General features: G+C 56.7%; 1 protein-coding gene across 2 annotated transcripts in view; it reads left to right on the top strand.

Moving 5' to 3' along the window:
- The first annotated feature begins 231 nt into the window (after nucleotides 1-231).
- Nucleotides 232-19,186, top strand: part of PLXND1 (plexin D1) — a 57,448-nt gene continuing 38,493 nt past the window's right edge. For both annotated transcript variants that reach the window (XM_059390381.1, XM_059390380.1), the window contains exons 1-2: nucleotides 232-1,551; nucleotides 18,647-18,823. In XM_059390381.1, coding sequence (XP_059246364.1) covers nucleotides 232-1,551; nucleotides 18,647-18,823 — 1,497 coding nt within the window. The remainder of the gene's footprint in view (nucleotides 1,552-18,646; nucleotides 18,824-19,186) is intronic.

Raw genomic sequence — 19,186 nt, 5'->3', positions numbered from 1 at the left:
CGGGGGCGGGGCGCGAGGGCGTGTCCGCAGCGGAGCCGCCCCCGCCCCGCCCCCGGGTTGCGCGGCGCGGCTGAGCCCGGCCGGGGCGCCTGGGCCGGGGGCCGCTGGCGCGGGCAGGAAGCGCCTCGCGGCCCGGGCCCGCCCCCCGCCTCCTGCCGCCTCCGGGCTCCCGGCTCCCGGCCGCGCCGCGCCCCATGCACTCGCCGCGCCGCGCAGCCCGCGCACGCCCGGATGGCTCGTCGCGCCGCGGGCGGCGCACCCCTTAGCGCTCGGGCCGCCGCGGCCAGCCCCCCGCCGCCGCGCTCGCCATTCCGGGCCCCGTCACCGTGCCCTCTGCTGCCGCTGCTGCTGCTCCTGGGGGCGGCGCGGGCCGGCGCCCTGGAGATCCAACGCCGGTTCCCCTCGCCCACGCCCACCAACAACTTCGCCCTGGACGGCGCGGCGGGGACGGTGTACTTGGCGGCCGTCAACCGCCTCTATCAGCTGTCGGGCGCCAACCTGAGCCTGGAGGCCGAGGCGGCCGTGGGCCCGGTGGCCGACAGCCCGCTGTGTCACGCCCCGCAGCTGCCTCAGGCCTCGTGCGAGCACCCGCGGCGCCTCACCGACAACTACAACAAGATCCTTCAGCTGGATCCCGGCCAGGGCCTGGTGGTCGTGTGCGGGTCCATCTACCAGGGCTTCTGCCAGCTGCGGCGCCGGGGCAACATCTCCGCCGTGGCCGTGCGCTTCCCGCCCGCCGCGCCGCCCGCAGAGCCCGTCACGGTGTTCCCCAGCATGCTCAACGTGGCGGCCAACCATCCGAACGCGTCCACGGTGGGGCTGGTGCTGCCGCCGGCCGCCGGCACGGGGGGCAGCCGCCTGCTCGTGGGCGCCACGTACACCGGCTACGGCAGCGCCTTCTTCCCGCGCAACCGCAGCCTGGAGGACCACCGCTTCGAGAACACGCCCGAGATCGCCATCCGCTCTCTGGATGCACGCGGCGACCTGGCCAAGCTCTTCACCTTCGACCTCAACCCCTCCGACGACAACATTCTTAAGATCAAGCAGGGCGCCAAGGAGCAGCACAAGCTGGGCTTCGTGCGCGCCTTCCTGCACCCGCCCGACCCGCCGCCGGGCGCCCCGTCCTATGCATACCTGGCGCTCAACAGCGAGGCGCGCGCGGGCGACAAGGAGAGCCAGGCGCGGAGCCTGCTGGCGCGCATCTGCTTGCCCCGCGGCGCCGGCGGCGACGCCAAGAAGCTCACCGAATCCTACATCCAGCTGGGCTTGCAGTGCGCGGGCGGCGCGGGCCGCGGCGACCTCTACAGCCGCCTGGTGTCGGTCTTCCCCGCGCGAGAGCTGCTCTTCGCTGTCTTCGAGCGGCCGCAGGGGTCCCCCGCGGCCCGCGCGACTCCGGCAGCGCTGTGCGCCTTCCGCTTCGCCGACGTGCAAGCCGCCATCCGCGCCGCGCGCAACGCCTGCTTCGTGGAGCCCGCACCGGACGTGGTGGCGGTGCTCGACAGCGTGGTGCAGGGCACAGGGCCGGCCTGCGAGCGCAAGCGCAACATCCAGGTATGCCGAGGGAGCGGAACGCCCGCCCCGGGGGGGACGGGAGGGAGATCGTGCAGGTAACCGGGCGGGTTGTGTGCTGAGCGGGACACAGGGGGCAATGTGTGACACCCAGACGTGTGTGTGGAGATTCAGGTACGTACTCTGGGCCACAGGTGCGTTTGCTGGGACCCAGGTGTCAGGCATGGTGGGGGCACTGGTGCAAATAGGGTATAGGTGTGCGCCGGCTGCCACTCAAGGGAGTGTTTAGTTACAGGTGAGCACATAGGTGTGTGGGAGGGGTCGAGGTTACACATGTGCGCTGGAGAGAGCTGAGGGCCGGTATATAGGCCAGGTGTGCACGTAGTGGTCCTACGTGTGTGCAGAGTGCCCGAGCAAGCGAGTGCATATCCGCCCAAAAGCGTGTCCCAGGCTGGCAGCCTGAGCCTATCAGGGCTGCCCTGGGAGTTGGCAATTGTGTGCTTGGGTGTGGCAGCTGTGCAGGGAGGCATGCAGGTGTGCTCCAGGGCCCTGCAGGTATGTGTGAGGGGCAGCAAGGAGAGAGTGAGGGGGTGTATGCACCAGATTTGTGTGTCACTGAGCTGGTCATGCAGGAGTGTAGGGCAGGTAGAAGTGTCCCAGAGGGACACGGGCAGCAGGGTGGGCCTGAGTATGCAGTGGGATGTGTGTGGCAGGGAACACAGGTGTTTGGGGATCAGTAGAGACTCTGTGGAGACCCCTGGTTGGCAAAGAGGTGTGTTCCTGAGGCCAGCTTTTATTCACTCATTCAACACATATATACTGAGCACTTAGCACAGACCAGGCTTAGGGGCTGTGGGCTAGCCAGCCACCTTTGTGGAATGCCTACTAAGTGCACCAAATGGCGTAACTGTCTTGGTTTTCGCAGCAACCCTCTGAGGTAGGCTCTACTCTGATTCCCCATTTTATAGATGAAGAAATTGAGGAACAGAGAGGTTCAATAATTTGCTCAAGATCACACAGCCGGGAACCAGCAGAGGCAGGGTTTGAATCCTAGCCGTCTGGCCTCATCTGTGTTCTTAGTACCACTGTTCCTTTTCTGCCTCATGGATGTGGAACTCAGTGTGTGTGTGTGTATGTGTGTGTGTGCACGCAAGTGTGTTGGAGGATTCTCAGGTGGCTGGTGTGGGGAGGTGTGGGAGCCAGGGGGAGTGGAGGGAGATGAACAGGACTATGTGCAGCACTAGGATGTGCAGGGGGCAGGAGGGGGCCAGGGGCTCAGGAGGGAATGGGGAGGAATCAGGTACGGCAGCAAACTGGCTGGGCAGGAATGGGGCCCAGGCAGCTGGGCTGGGTCAGACAGAGATGAGGGTCCCAGGTGGAGGATCCCTGTGTATGTTGACCTTGCAGGGGACATGACACAGGTGTAGAAGGGAACTTTGTGCAGGTCCCCTCAAGAAAGCCCACTAGCAAGTGGTCCTTTCTTCAGGGGGCCCTAAAAGGTGGGACCCTATGTCTTTTCCACACTCTGCATCCTGGTGTGAGGAAGGGGAGTCCATTTCAACACCTAGGAAGCCTCAGTTTCTCCCTAAGCAAGACGCTGAACTCAGCCTTTTCCTTGGGAGACCTCTTTGGGGCGAGGCCCCTCGTGGCCCTGCCCCATGCCTTCTCCATGGTCTTCAGGCTGCGGGAAGATCTCATGAGATTAATTATTCCCGTGGGTGTGCCCAACACTGGGGCTTTGAGAAAACGCAGATTCCTTCTCCGCTTTCATGTTCCCAAGGCTGCCCACCACCAGCTGGCTGGGTGCCCTGAAGATAAAGGGCATGGTGGGTGAGCGGGGCAGACTGCCACCCACAAGGGCTGGCCGGGTCAGGGCTGGCTGCCCAGTCCGGTGATTGGGACATCTACCACTCCCCTCAGCAGAGCCACATCCTCCAAAGGGGTGTGTTTGAGGTACAAGCTTTGTTTGGGGGTCTCAGGGCCAGAGGAGGTGGGTGGGGACAGTCTTCCCTGTCCTACGGAGGGAAGACCCTACCGTGCTGGCCCAGGCTGAGGTCAGGCCAGCCCCTGGGCCTGCCTTCGGCTTTTCCAGGGCCTGTGTGTCCATCCAGGCCCTTGGTGTGGGTTGATCCATGGGATTCCTCAGGCCGCCACTGCAGTATCCCCCATCCCCCTCTGGCAGGAACCGGCCTGGTTCCCACGGTCCCCAGCCTGGCCTGGTGCAGTGACTCACTCTGCTGAAGGGGGCTGGGGCTTCTTTCTCCTTAGAGGGACAGGGCCTCTCCGGGGACACAGCCCTAGGGACAGTGGCCATAGGCCTTCTCCCCACCCCAAGGTGGGGTGGCTTTCTGGCCCTCCTCAGCCACTCTCCCTATGTCCTCCCCCACACCCTTCTCCCCTTCCCCATGCCTAGTTGGTGGGCACAGGACAGGGCTGCTAGGCCATGTCTCCCATATGCATCCAGGGCCACAAGGTCTGGGTCTCTAGAGTAGCTGTGGGTGGGGGTGGGGCGGGGGACGGTTATTCCTGCTGCAGGCTGTTGCCAGCTCCCCAGTGACAGGCCAAGAACTTGGACTTGTACCCTGGTTCAAATCCTCCTCCGTCAATTTCCAGCAGTGTGACCTTTGCAAGTGACTTAACCTCTTTGAGCCTCAAGTTTCCTCCTCCACTAAGTGGGGACACTAAAAACAAATCCCTAAGGATTGCTTCAAGGACTAAATTAATACGTTAATGAGAAGCACGTGATGCCTGGCCCTAGTAGCACCTGGTAGCTGCCTGCTCTTCCTGCTGTTACCCCGGGGGGGCTTATTAACAAGGCTTTGGGCTCTACCCCAGCCAGCCCTGACCTCTTTTGGCTCCTAAAGCAGCAAACACCCCACACTTTCCCACCTCTTGCCACAGATGGAGGCCTCAGTAGACATTTCCTAAGCCCCCACTGTGTGCCCTAGCCTGGCGCTGTGTGCTGGAGACCAATGGTGACTCAGTTTCTGCTCTCGTGGCTCGTGCAGGTGAGCAGAGGACAGACATGTGGCCAGGCACCTAGGGTTGGGTAATAAGAGATCCTGGACAGAGGGAGCCCCAGAAGGGGACATGACAGCTTCTGGGGGAGGGGCTATCAATGTGGAGGTGGATGAATGAGCAGGGTTTAGCCACATGAAGCTGGCACGAGAAGACAAAAGGGTCCCAGCAGAGGGAACAGCCTGTGCGAGGGCCTGGAGATAGGAAACACCAAGAGCGCCAGAACAATGGAAGGTGGTCCCTGCGGTGGGGGGATGATGGGGGAGGGTATGTGAGAAAGTGGCTGGGGGAGGGGGGCAGGGCCTACAAGTATAGGGAGTCTGCATCACGGAATTGGGACTCTATCCCAGAGATGTGGGAGCCATGAAGGGTTTTAGCCAGAGGAGTTGTGTGAGCTGAATGAGCACCTCGCTTTCCTCTTCTGTCGAATAGGAGCAATAAGAAGGTACTTAACCACGCAGGAGAGTTGTGGGGATTAAAGGAGCCAACACCTGGGCACCTTAGTGGCTCAGTGGGTTAAGCCTTTGCCTTCGGCTCAGGTCATGATCTCCGGGTCCTGGGATTGAGCCCCGCATCAGGCTCTCTGCTCAGCGGGGAGCCTGCCCCCTCTCTGTCTCTGCCTACCTCCTTGCCTACTTGTGATCTCTCTCTCTGTCAAATAAATAAAATATTTAAAAAAAAAAAAAAAGAGCTAACACCTGTAAAGTTCTTAGTAGAGTGCCAGGCACACATATTTGTAATTACAGTTGACTCTTCAACAACTCAGGGGCCCAGGGTGCAAACCCCCTACACAGTCAAAAATGTGCCTATAACTTCTGACTCCCTCAAAACATCACTAACTACTCAGAATAGCCTCCTGTTGACTGGGAGCCTTACTAGTCACGCAAACAGCGATTGACGTGTGGTTTGTGTGTTGTGTGTGTTGTGCGTATCCTTACAAGAAAGTGAGCTAGAGACAAGGAAATGGTATGAAGAAAATCAGAACAAAGAGAAGATACATTTACAGTGCTGTCCTGTAAGAAATCCATACATAAGTGGACCCACACACTTCAAACCCACGTTGTTCAAAGGTCAACTGAACTCTGATTATTTTTAGTGTAATTATTCTACAAAGTCCCTAAGTGGCTAGTGAGAGGGAAGATGAGAGGCAGAAAGAGTGTTTGGAGGGTGGTGCTGTCTTCCAGTCAAGCATTTCACTCACTCATTCGCGAATATTTCTTGAGCACCTACTGTGTGCCAGGCCCCGTGGTGGGTGCTGGGCATGGCGGTGGAGGCAGCAGGTCCAGCCTTGATCCTGGGGGCTGTGTAGGGCCTGGTCTGCAGGCATAGAGGGAAGCAGCGGGTTCCAACCAGTTTCAGGTGCCAGGGTATAGCCCTAGAGGTGGGGCTGGACAGGGAGGAACAAGAAGCGGCCCAGTCTGGTCCAGCCTCAGGATGGAAGTTGGTGTTGTTGGAGTAGAGCACATGGTAGGGTGCTTCCGTGGGGGAGAATCGATTTGATCTGGGGGTGTTGGAGTTCCAGGCATCTGGAATATCTTTCTCTCACAGAGCCCTCTGGTCTGACTTTTCTAGCAGTAGGTGGTTTCAGGGGGGCTGGACGTGGGGGACAGGACCCTGTCCTCTAGGGATATCTGACCCTCAAGTGAGGTGGCTGGGGTGGGCTTCTGGAAGCCCAGGTTTCCACTCTTGCTTGGGGACTCTTTTGACCCCATAGGTCCAGCCCCTAGCTCAGAGTGATCTCAGACATCCCAGCTTCTCTCCTGGAGGACTCTGTCCTCGGCCACCCACCTTTATGACAATGAAGCCTTAACCTCCGCTGCCACCTTCCAGCCAGGAATCTGCTGGAGAAGGGAGGAGCTGCCAAGGTGCAAGGTCAGAAGCAGGGAAACTTGTCCACCCTGCCAGGCTTTGGAGGGCCCCAACTTTGTCCCTGATTATTTTTGGCATACTTGGGGCCATTGCACAATTTTGAGAGCGAAAGCAAGTGCGAAAATTATCCTCTATTGCATGTAGCTTGGATCCCGTTCCTTAATTTATGTTTGAGGTGAAAGCCAGTTAGGAAGTTGCTGTGTGCTGTCGATGGGGGAAACTGAGGCACAGGGTTACCCAGCCAACCTCCCCAGGGCAGGCTGAGTCTAATCCTCTGCCCAGAATCTTTCCTCTTAACCTTTGAGTGACCATGATATACGTATTTTTTTTTTTTTAAGTAAAAAAGAAAACCAACAAGGAAATGCCAATGCTGCATTTTCAAGGTGTCTTTTTATAGTAAAGGTGGAAAAAAAACCCTCAGGCTGTTTTAAACTGGCATGCTGTGGGTGGGTGCTCATCGTCAAGAAGGCGTTTTCTGAACCAATTTAGGGGCTGAAATGCTGGGTGGAGGTGGAGGGAGACAGAACTTCCAAGATGGGCTTTACATTTGGAGTTGGGCTGGGGGTTGGGAGTGAGCTTCCTGCAGCCAAGGGTATAAGCAGACACTTGGGACTCAGGGGGTTCCACCTTTGTTGGCCAGGATACCCTTCTGGCCTAGAGAGACAGACAGGCCTTGGGCCAGGCGACAGTTAATATCCCAACCCACACTGGGAATGTCCCGACTCCCAGGTATAAGCCGTTGAGTCCCATTCTTCTCCCCATATGCTGTGTGACCCAGGGTGATCTTTTACCTTCTCTGGGCCTCATGCTTCCTCACTGTAAGATGGTACAGCGTCTCTCTCCGAGGATGTGGGCAGATTAAAATCTCATATGCAGTGCCCAGGAAATGACAGGTAGAGGTATTAGTAACAGGAGGGAAAAACTACATCTGAGAAAAAATGTGCTCAGCATGTGTCAGAGAGCCAGCAGAGCAGGGAGTGTGCAGAGGAGGGGGTCAGGTCCTTGGAGAAGATGGAGGCACACCAGGTCCTAAAGGTGACTTGGGCGAGACAGAGGGGTGAGGCGGGGGCGGGTCCAGGGCTACCCCAACTGAGTGAGTTCAGAGGCAGGAAGGCAGCAGCTGACAGGGAGAGAGTGGGCATGTTTTCCCTGCTGTTGATGGGGCAGGCACCGAGCTTCTGGTGGGCCCGAGGGGTGTGTGGAGGGTAGGTCCCCCGTCAACTCTCGGGCTGGATAGTAAACATTGCTGAGCTCCCAGTTCTGAGTGGGTTCACCGTGTTGGCCCTTCATGAACACCAGTGTGTTTGATCTCACAGCCCCCCAGCACGAGGCAGGAAGTACTGTTATCCCCATCTTACAGATGGGGAAACTGAGGCCCAGGGTCACATGGCTGGTTAGCAAGAAGGGGGATTTGCAGACTGGCTGGTTGGCACCAGAGTCCATGGTAGGCGATGGCTAGTATTAGCTGTGAGCTCTCGGCTGGGAGTTCTGCACTTACCCTGCCCCAGGGAGACTTGGGCAAGGCCCTTTGTACAAACCCTTTTCTGGGACAGCACCTCCACTCAGGCCCTGAATGGCAACCGGGAGCTGATGGGGCAGTGACTCAGTTCCAGAGTAGGGGGAGGCCGCCTGGGGTATCTGTCGAGGCTGGGGCTGGTCAGGCCTTCTGAGGAAGTGGGGAAGGCCGGGAAGTACGAGTTGTGTTCATGTCTAAAAATGTGATCCTCTGGATTCTGGAAGGAGTGAGCCTCCTGGCCCTTTAAGTATGCAAGTGAAGGATGCTGACAGTTTGAACAATGACTTGACAAATCTCTTTCAACAGTGACCCCATCCCTGGACCAATGCTGGCTGAGTACTGGGGCTGGGAGGCTGCCTCCCCTCCAGGGCAGTACGGTGCCATCCAGGTTTTGTTAGGAGAAGGGATGGAGGATCTGTCTGGTCCTGACCATACCCATAGTTAGGACCTGCCCTACCCAGGCAGGCCCAGAGGGTACATGCGTGCTGGACCCCAGCACCGACACCCTGGATTCAAATCCTGCTGCTGTGCCTTCCTAGCTGGGGCCTCAGAAAGTCACTTACTTTCTCTGGTCCTCCTTTTCTCCATCTGTAAAGTGGGTTCAGCATTGGGAAGAACGGGAGCAGCCTGGTGTTCACCAGAGGCTGTGGGAGTCAGCATCAGCCCCTGCAAAAATACTCCACAAGACTCAGATTTGTTGGCCCATGACTGCTGGTTTTCATGGACATGCAGGAGACAGGCCAGCTTTTGTGCCCTGGTTGCTGGAGGGAGAACAGACATGGTGTGTATGGAATAAGAGCCCAAGGGCTTGAGCCCTGGGCGATGTGGGGTCCTGTCCCCTTTCTGGACTTCAGTTTTAGGATCAGAGTTGGGCTGTGGGGTGGCAAGGGAGTGCTCGCTGGCAGGGAATGGCTTCTGCCAGTCCCAGTGGGATTGCTATTACTGCTGTTGTTTCTCAGGATTTTGTGTCAGGCATATCGCAGAGCGCTTTCAGGATAGTCTATCTTTTAATCCCCCTGGAAATGGAATGAGATGAGTGTTAATCCTAATCTACAGAAAGGGGAAACTGAGGCCCAGAGAGGTTAAATGACTTGCCTCAGGTCACGCAGTGGGGAAAATGTGGAGCAGGTGTCTAGCTGCAGAGCCTGTGCTCATCCCCTTTACTCCTTGGTTCCTCCCAAAACACTGACGGAAGGGGTGTGATCCAAAGGGGCCCTCAAGGTCACAGTGGGGAGAGGTGGATGGATCCATCTTACAGGTGAGGAAATAGACACTCAGGGCCGCTCTGGCCTTGCTGGGGCTGCTGTGACAAGGAGCAAGAGCTTTCCAGTGAGCCCTAGTGCCCAGCGTGGTCCTGGGCATGGGGCCTCATCCCTAGGATTGCAGCTGCCTCCGCCTTCACCCACCAGAGCCCAGCATCTCCTGCCTGCCCTTGCGCCTGGTGGAGGCTAGAATGTGGCAGTAGAGGAAGGGGCACAGCCCCACAATTACATGGCAGCCCCTAGAAAGGGATGAATCTGCCCCTACCTTCCAGGAGCTCCTAGACAGTCCAGGAGGAGATCATGTTGGAAGATATGCTGCAACCAGGGCATTCCACCCAGCCTCTTTTGAGGGAGTCCAGGAAGGCTTCCTGGAAGAGGGGGATGTTGGAGAAGGACTTGGGCAGATGGGGCTGGGGAAGGCATTCCAGGCCCATCTGCCCAAGGCCCAGAGATGTGGTAGAACGTGGCTTGGGTAGCAGGCAGAGATGAAGCTGAGAGTGTGTGGGGTCTGGGGTGCGGGCCAAGGATTTAGATGCTCTCCTGTGGGCTGTGGGGAGCCAGCAAGGGTTTGGGGGAAGAGTGAGGCATGGTTGATCTAATTCTAGAAGGGACTCCAGAACTGCTGGTCCCTTATCAGTCCTGCTAGGTGCTGGCAGGAGCAGGAGGCTCTGTCCCAGGGCCCCCACTGTGGCTGGACCAGGTGACTCCCGTGGGCCTCTCCAGCACTGACAACGGTGTGGGGATTGCCATGGAAACCAGCCGGTGCCGCGTGGGGACAGGCCTGGAAAGTCTCCTGGTGCGAGCCACGTGCATTTGGATGCTGGCTACCCCCGGAGTGTGGCCAGTCTCTTCTTTTCAAAGCCCGTGTTTGGGCCAGTGCCGAACCCAACAGGCTGCCTGGAGGGGCCCCTGCACCCCCCACTCCCCCACTGACACTTGATGCCACCCAGATCAGAGATCTGCTGGGCCAGCGGGGCTGGCCCCTCCCCGTCCGCCGTCCTTTCCCCTGAAACACGATAAATCACACGCTAGAGGAGGGAGGAAGCTCGAAGCTCCATTATGAGGCCCAGCGAGGCCCCAGTGGGGCGTTAATCATGTAGTGCTTTCTGCTCTGATCGGTAAATAATGGGGGGGCAGTGGGCAGAGGCCTTGAAGTGGAGGCCTGGCCCAGGAAAGGAGCTAAATGAGGCTCTGCAGTCACCTTTGCCCCCGTGCCCTTCTCAAGCCTGTCCAGCATCTGTGTTTGCAGTGAAGGAGTCCTCCAGAAGTGACCGTCCCCTTGACAGGCCTCAGTTTCCCTACCTTGCCACCCCAGGCCTTTCCAGCTCCATGCAGCCAGGCCCCCGGCAGCTGTTGGCACTGGCACTGGGCAGAGAGGCTGGAGTTAAGGGCAAGGACTCTGGAGCCAGCCTGCCGAGGTTTCAGGCTCACATCTGGCCATTCTGGCTGTGTGACCCTGGACAAGTCACTGCTCTGTGCCTCAGTTTCTCTTGCTGTAAAGTAGCACCATCTTCTCAGGGTTAAATGAGGCTCTACAGGCCGGGGCACAAAGCCAACTTATTATAGTGTTGGTGATACTACTGTATTGTTATTACTTTAAAGCTGTCCTTTCCCGACTTGGGGGTGATCTCTGAACTGGAATGTGGGCAGCCAGAGAGAGGGACACCCGTGTCACCTCCATGTCCCCAACACAAGACCCAGACCAGAGCTGTTTGCTGGGGCCTCCGAGCTTGCCCCGTCCCCTCCGCTGTGCCCACAATCAGTTATATGATGACTCTGGGACGGAGGCCAGCACCCAGGGGATGGGAGGAGGGTGTGAGTTCCAGTCCCCAGGGCTCCTTGGCCCCAGGAGGAGGAAGGCCAAATGTGCCCGAGAGAGAGGCAGCTGCAGCTCTCAGCTTCTCCTGGCCCACATCCCCTCTAGGGAAAGAGGCTGGGACAGAAACTGTTCCAGGGAAAGGAGGGGCTGGAGCCGCAGCGCTCTGCTGCCCTGCCCCCCATTAGAGCTGGCGGGCGGGCGTGACTTCCCCCTGGCCAGGGAAGAGTCGCTGGCTGCCCATCCCACACTGGGCTCCTCTGGGACCCCAGGGGGAAGGGCTGGAAATGGGGCCAGGCTGGGCCAGAATGAGAAACAGCTTCAAGAAGGGGGAGCTGAGTGTCTGGGGGGGGCTGTGTCCAGCTAACAAAACAATGGCTGCTTGAGTCAGCGGCTGTGGTAGGAGTTCCCAGGCCGGCCTGAGCAGAGTGGGCCTCGGCCTCGGCTGGGCTTCCAATGTGCATCGTGGATGAGGGTGGATGTGGTGGAGTGGCTGGTCCTGGGGGGCTCCGTGTGACCTTCCCAGCTAATGGGGAGCATTGACTGAACATCTGCAGGGGCCAATATTGAGGGCTGCAGTGAGCTGAGCCCTTGGTGGCAGCCCTCTAGGGAGGGTGTTGTTATTGTCCCCATTTTACAGATGCGGAGACTGAGGCTCAGGTAGAAGCAGCATCCCATGCTGAGTGATGAGCCACAAGACTTGCTATGTCAGGAGCCTCAGTTTCTCTGTCTGTAACATGGGGATACAACAGGGGTGTGGCTGTGAGGCAGCTCCACTTGGGGCCTACACACAGCAGGTCTGCAATCCTGTCGGGCCTCTGACCTCAGGGCTGTCCCTCCTCACTGCCGCCAGCTTGGTGGCAGAGCCCAGGGTGCCAGTTGTGGCTAGACAGACAGATCATGCTCAGAATGGCTTGGCTGGCTGGTTCACGCAACCCTTCCAGATGACGCTCAGTGGGCCTGGTTAAATGTAGTGCTCTGTGGCTGAGGGACACACCCCTCCAGAGAGGGGGTCAGGGAAATAGAGGTAGGTGTCTGAAACTCTGGAAGGGCCTACACAAGCTGCCATGTCCATTGCTACTTCTTGGTCCACCCCCCCAACTCCGGCCACTGCCTGCCACCCCCCATTCAGGCAGCCTGGGGTCAAGGAGGGAATTTTCAGGTGCTGTGTGTCCCGAGGAAGTCTCTGCCCCTCTCTGTACCTTGGTTTCCCCTCTGGCTCAGAGCCAGGCCTCTCGGATGCTGTTCTGTGGCCAGGTTGCACATTCTCTCCCCGCCTCCCCCTCCAGGAAATAAGCATCTTGATCACCCACTGGGAGGTGCTGGTATTTCCTTCCCAGGCAGGGGTTGGCTTCCTCTGGCTGGGGGGGTCTTGGGGGGGTGGGGGGGTGGTGCTTGCCCCTTAGAGGTCTGTCCTGGTCCTGTTTCCTCCCTAGGCTGGCGCACAGTAGGCCCATGGCTCTTTTCCCTGACTCAGTTTATCGTCAGTGGAGGCGTCCTTTCGGTGGAGCCATAACCCATTAGCTGCGGTTTCTGAGAAACTGCCCTGGCTAAAGTGGGAAGGAGGAGTTTGGGTTTGGAGTCACAGGCTGACTGACCTGACAGAGTACCCACGTGGTCACCTGAGTGGGTGACCTTGAGAATGCTTCCTTTTAACTTCGGGGCTTCTGAAGAAGGGTGGGGGAAAGGCTGTTTATCTGGGCTTTGTGGGAGGCAATAATCCTGCAGGTTTTTTTGTCTGGTCCTCCTGCAGACTGCCTGTCGGACCCCTGAGACCACCCTACCTGACCCTTGCTTGCCCCCTCTCCGCTAGTCTGGGGCATTCTCCTTAGGGAGAATTCCTTGTCCTTGGCTGTCCAAGCTGAGGGAAGAGTTGGCAGGGGAGGGTGTTGAAGGGAGCCTCAGGGGGCCAGGCCAGGTAGAGCAGGGCCTTGAGGGCCCAGGAGCAAAGTCTGGGTTTATGTTGAGGGCACTAGGGATCCATTGATGGCTGTTGAGCTGCAGAGGGGACACAGACTGGTTTGTGGTTGCTTTTTTCTTTTTTAATTTTTTATTTTGGAATATTTTTAGATTTATAGGAAAGTTACAAAGGTAGGACAGATCATTGCTATGTATCCTTCCCTCCATTTTTAGCATTGCTAAGGTTTTACGTTCCCATGATACATTTGTCAAAACGAAGAAACCCTCATGAGTACTTTACTCTCAACTGAACTTTAGACTTTACTCCGCGAGTGTTCTTTTTCTTTTCCGGGTTCCCATGTTGCATTTAGTGCTTTACAGTCTTAAAAGCTCCCTTTGGCCTCCGTAAAGGGTGAAGAAGAGGGGTCTTGGTCCAGTCTCAGCCCTCCTGTTTTGTTTAACAACCCACAGTGACGGTGTGCTTCTAGCTCCTCACGGTGAAACTTGGCTTTCCTGGGACCTTGGTTTGATAACAGCCAAACACCTCAAGTGGGAAAGTGCCCTCAATTCCTGAGCACAAAGCCCCAGAAGCCGGTGCTTCTATCCCTGGACGGAACTGCTGGGCCTTGAAGCCTGCTACCCAGCCCACCATGGACGCCTCTCCCTCTTCTCAGAATGCCACCTACTGTGGGGCTGAGGTTTGGTGGGGTCTGCAGGCAGGAAGCAGAGGCCTGAGAAACTGGGCTCCTGAAGCTCCTGCTGCAGCCAGCCTCCTGGGGCGAGAAAGGCAACACAATTACAGTTGGTAGTGAAATCAATATGTCAGAGTTTTAATGGGAAAGTGGGCAGAGCTGAGCTTTGGCCCCAGGAGGCAGCTAGCTGGAGTAAGAGGGTATGTCTTGCTCTCAGAAGAAAGTGGAGACAGTGGCTAGCTATTGCTCGGCCCATTTCAGAGAAGGGTACATGGAGATTCTTAGAGGAACCAAAAGTAGTAGCTGGATGCTTCCTGGGCCTGACCACCTGACACCCCTTTGTTGCCACACAGTAGGTATACAGTTGGTGTGTATGTTCTAGTTCTCCAGCAGTCAGCATGGCAGTGGTGTTCTCGATCTCTGTTTGGAAAAGCAGCAGCTGAATATAGTCAATCACACTTTAGTCAAAATTAGTCTCCTTTCCTTAGTAAACATTCACCCTGGAGCACAGTCTCCACCCTGGAGAAGCTCGTGTTTATGCTACCATGATAAATGAAAGTGGTAACCAGCACAGTGCCGTCCAGAGGAGGGGAGATTTTTTTCTGCATCACACCTTTGAAAGCTGGTGAAGAACTTGCTGCCTGGACATGTCTAGCAAAGGGACTAGCGTGGGTCAAGACAAGGGGGACTGATGGGACAGGGGAAGTGTGAGGGCGCAGAGGGGCGGGAATGGCATTGTCTGCTAAGGGAGCAACATTATGAAGGATCAGGGGCCCTGGTGGGAAGGTGTGGCCACATGGGAGGAATTGCAGAGGCTGATGTGGTCAGAGTAGAGGGTGGGACAGAAGAAAAAAGCGAGACTTGAAGCCTGAGCAGCTGGAACCGGATCACAAAGGCCTGGAATGCCAGGTCTGATGCAGAGGATAGCTGGGAGCTGGAGAAGGGTTTGATGCTAGGGAGGAGTGAACCAGTTTTGTGCTTCACAAGGTGCCTCTACTCGGTTGGAGGGGGCTGCTGGGAGAGGCCAGCCCTCCCCTGCTCCCAGGGGAATTTGTGTTTTGAAAGTGAGACTCTAAAGGAAGGCTGGTGCTAAGGGAGGAATTTGAGGCAGCGTCAGACGGTCAGGGTGGTACCTTGGGGCTGTGGAGCTAACTGCACCTAGAGACCAAGCTGGGCAGAGGCCACGCTTGGGAGGGCTGCCCTGTCCCCAAGGGCACTGTCCCCCTTTCCCAGGCCTGCAGCTCCCTCCCCCAGCAGGGGAAGCACCTCCCGCCTCTTGCCTGCTCCGTGGGCATGGGTCCCAGCTTCCACTTTCCAGTGGGTTCTCAGCCTTGTGATCCCCCAGCAGTCCGGAGTCAGCTTCCCCTCAGAGCACAGACCATCCAGAGCAGCTGACGGGGGTTACTTCTCCTTTAACACATTTTTTTTTTTTTTTTTTTTTAGATTTTATTTTTAGGATAAGGAAAAAAAAAGTTGGAGAAAAGGCTTTTTAGAAAATTCCTTCGGTACAGAATTAATGGCTTGTGAACGTCAGGGCGGGCAGGCGAGAGCTGGATTTGCTGCGTGTTCCTGCCTCATCCTCTCTGCCGCCGGGCCAACAAATCACCCTCCTCGGGGTGCCTCATCCGGCTTTTCCGGACTGGCTGGGGTCCCCCATTGTGGGGCCCAAGGCCAAAAGACCTAAGGGTGTCATCCGGGGCCTCCCAGGTCTTTCCTTCCCAACCCCCCGCTCCCAGAGCTCAGGGCGGAAAATCATGTCCTCCAGGCAAGGGTTTACAATTTTAATTTTAAAACAGCTTATTATTTTATGACGCAAGTAATCCATATTCAGTGAAGAAAAGTTATGTAACCCCTAGGAGAAGCATCCCCCATGGGAGACCTCAGGCTCAAGTGTCCACTCTTCTGCCTACTTGCTGACAGAACCCCCCTCACCTCTTCCCTGCTGCTGTAGGATGGCTGAGGGGTGGGCCCAGGACTGGGAAAGGCTTCTGGGGGAAATGGTCCAGCACTCCCTTTACACAGCTGTCCCCCCACTTGGGCACACGCAGGATGAAGTCAGGCAGGGTAGGTCTAAAGCTGCAGGACAAGAGGGAGCCAATTATATGACAGTCTGGGGAACGACAGTCCAGGCAGAAGGAACAGCCCAAGCAAAGACCCTGAGGCAGGGCCCAGTGTTGGAGGAACAGAAAAGATGCTCCTGTGGCTCGAGTGGAGGAGTGGCGGTGAGGAGGGTATGGGACGGGTTTAGAAGGGCTCAGGGCCCCTGATGGGAGGATTTAGGATTCAGTGTTTATTCAGAGTATTATGTAAACTATCAGAGGGTATCAAGCCTAGGGAGGCTTCTTTGTGCTTTTTTTTTTTTTAAAAGATTTTTTTTATTTATGTATTTGACAGAGAGAAATCACAAGTAGATGGAGAGGCAGGCAGAGAGAGAGGAAAGCAGGCTCCCCGCTGAGCAGAGAGCCCGACGCGGGACTCGATCCCAGGACCCTGAGATCATGACCTGAGCCGAAGGCAGCGGCTTAACCCACTGAGCCACCCAGGCGCCCTTCTTTGTGCTTTTTAAAGGGCTCACTTGGCAGCTGTGTTCAGGGGAACATGTTGAGGTTAGAGTGGACCCAGAAGAGAAGGGCTGGGAGAGCCTCCCAAGTGAGAGGCTGCCTTAAGGGGCTCCTAGGCAGTCTGGCTGGAAGGCTTTAGAGGTATGCATGATTTGTCCCAAATTCCACTTCTTAATATTTGAGTGACAGTCCCATCTGAAATGGCAGTGGAGTCAGCTAACACCTCGGGAGTGTTTCCTAGCCAGGATCTCCTCCCACTGCTTGGGAGGGGGGGTGAGAGATGTATCTAATGGGAACTCACTTGTCTCATCACACCCGGCCCTCCTGTGGAAGACCATCCACTCAAGGGTTCTGGCCCAGGGGCAGCCCCAGCCCCACCGCACCTCTGGGCTCGGCACCCAGCCCCCCCAAGAACGCTGTGGGATACAGGTCTTACCTAGAAGCCTGTGGGGCCTGGAACAGTGTTTATTCACCTGAGGATAGGTGAACCTGGTATTTTTTTGTTTTTGAAAACTAGCTGAGTTTGAGCAAACGCATACGGGCGCATCATCAGTAGCTTAGGCTTGCAAAAAGCACAAGTGAGAAATTTAAAAAAAAAAAAAAAAAAACCAAAAGACTCTAAGGCTGCACCCTTAATCTGGTTCTGATGCTACATGCTGGTGACCTTCTGAGTCCCCGCTCAGAGCCTCTGCTGCCCACAGCCCAACGTCTAGGGTGCCTAGGTGGGGCTCAAGTCTGCTTCCAGTTTCTTTCTTTCCTTCTTTCTTCCTTCCTTCCTTCCTTTTCTTTCTTTTTCTTCTTTTCTTCCTTTCCTTTCCTTTTTTAAGATTTTATTTATTTATTTGAGAGAGAGAGACAGAGAGTGAGCACAAGTGGGGTGAGGGCCAGAGGGAGAAGCAAACTCCCTGCCGAGCGGGGAGCCTGATGTGGGACTCAGTCCTGGGACTCTGGGATCATAATCGGAGCTGAAGGCAGATGCTTAACCAACCGAGCCACCCAGGTGCCCCCATTGCCAGTTTCATTCATGGAGGCCTGACACTGCAGCTGGGGAACTAGAGCAGGCTCCTTCTCCTCTGAGCCTCAGTTTCCCCATCTGTGACGTGGGACCTCATAGAACTGCCAGGATGTAGGGAGTTGATGCCCAGGCCTGGTACAATGTCAGTTCTCTGTCAGTGCAGCCTGTTATTCTTATTCCTTTTTAAAAATTTTATTTATTTAGTTGAGAGAGGGAGAGGGGAAAGAACACACAGAGAGGCAGGAGCAGACTCCCCACTGAGCAGGGAGCTCCAACCCCAGGATCCTGAGATCATGACCTGAGCCAAAGGCAGACATGTAACCGACTGAACCACCCAGGCGCTCCAAACACAGCCTGTTGTGTTTGCTGTCATGACTATTACCTTATTGTGGATGCACCAGGGTTAGCAAAATGGCCCTCTGACGTCCTGTGACTTTTCTCAGCTGGGTATATTTGTGTCCTGATCCATAGGGATTCATGATGTCACTCAGGGGTGGGGGCAGCGCTCCTGGATGAGGTGCCATTATCTTCATGCTCAGTCCTGCAGGACCCTGAGGCTGTGTATCCCTGTTCACTCTTCTAAACCATCCTCCTGTCTGCATCCTTGTGGATTTGCACAATTATCTTCTCAAAGGTGCTTCCTGGAGGTCTGTTTTGCATTTTTGTGCAAATTGCAGAAGGAACCTTGCCACAAGACCCAGGGAAGGGCAGGGATGAGTCCAGGGAATGGTTGGGAGCTGGGGTCACTAGCTCCATTTGTCTCATCCCAACATGTGGTGGGACTGATCTGCCACTTGGGGTGGCACTGAGCTGATGCGGATGGCAGGGCTGGGCACTCGGACACACCTTGCCTTGGTCTACCCATCTGTAATGTGGGCAGATGTAGGGAGTATATGCTTGTGGGAGAAAGGGAAGACCTCGGCGTGGGGAGGCCTTAGTCTGGGGTCTGGTGAGCCACTGGGAATTTGGATGGTGGTGCTGGGGTCAGAGCAGGGGACCCGAGAAACTCCGGGGTCCTGGGGAACCCCGCAGCCAAGATAGGAGGGACATTCTTGGATAGCAGCAGGTAAGCTCGGGAGGCCTCGGGAGGTCTGGTGTGGGCTCCTCTGCTCTGCCTGGCTATGACCAGCCAGGAGGGACAACTCCAAATCCATGAGGGTGTGTGGGCCTCACCCTGTCCTTACCTCCCTGGCCTCCTGTCCTTGTCCCACTGCCAGCTCTTCTTGCCTCCATCATATAACTTTTCCTGTACGCTGTGTACCTACCTGAAACACCATGTCTTTGGGGCAGCTCTGTGACGAACGCTGAGGTCAGGGGTCAGCCTGTGGTCAGGGATGGGGTCCTGCTTGTGTTTGGGCCTCAGCCCCAACCTGGGCATATAAAGCAGCGCAGGACTTTAAAGCTCTGATGCCGAGGCCTGACCTCCAGTGTGGGCAGGGAGCCAGAGAAGGTTCTAGAGCCAAGGTCTGACATCCTGCTTCTCTTCCAGCTGCAGCCAGAGCAACTGGACTGTGGGGCTGCCCACCTGCAGCACCCATTGTCCATCCTGCAGCCCCTGAAGGCCACGCCTGTGTTTCGAGCCCCAGGCCTCTCCTCCGTAGCTGTGGCCACGGTCAGCAACTACACCGTGGTCTTCCTGGGCACTGTCAGTGGGCGGCTGCTCAAGGTAGGGCTGGGGGCCAGGACTAGGGAGGCTGAAGGGGTGGAGGAGGTGAGGGGAGGCTGAGTCTGGGGAGGGTGTACACATGGCCTGTACAGGCCCGAGATAAGACTTCATTCTCTCCGGTTTGCCTAGCACCTTACAGTTTACAAAGCATTTTCCACATCCATTTCTTCTACTCTTGCTTATAACAAGAAGCACCCTGTCCTGCAGAGGAGGGAAACCAGGCCTGAGAGAGGCCTTTCTCCTGGGTCTCTAGGACTCGGGCTTTGAAGCAGAGACCAGAGTCTCTGGATTCTGCCACTTGCTGGCTGCTTGACCTTAGACAGTGCACTTTCTCCCTCTGGGCCTCAGTTTCCCCATCTGTGG

Source organism: Mustela nigripes, chromosome 2 (genome assembly GCF_022355385.1).
Source record: "Mustela nigripes isolate SB6536 chromosome 2, MUSNIG.SB6536, whole genome shotgun sequence".
In the NCBI taxonomy this organism is placed as follows: domain Eukaryota; kingdom Metazoa; phylum Chordata; class Mammalia; order Carnivora; family Mustelidae; genus Mustela; species Mustela nigripes.
This window is presented reverse-complemented; position numbering and strand designations above follow the sequence as displayed.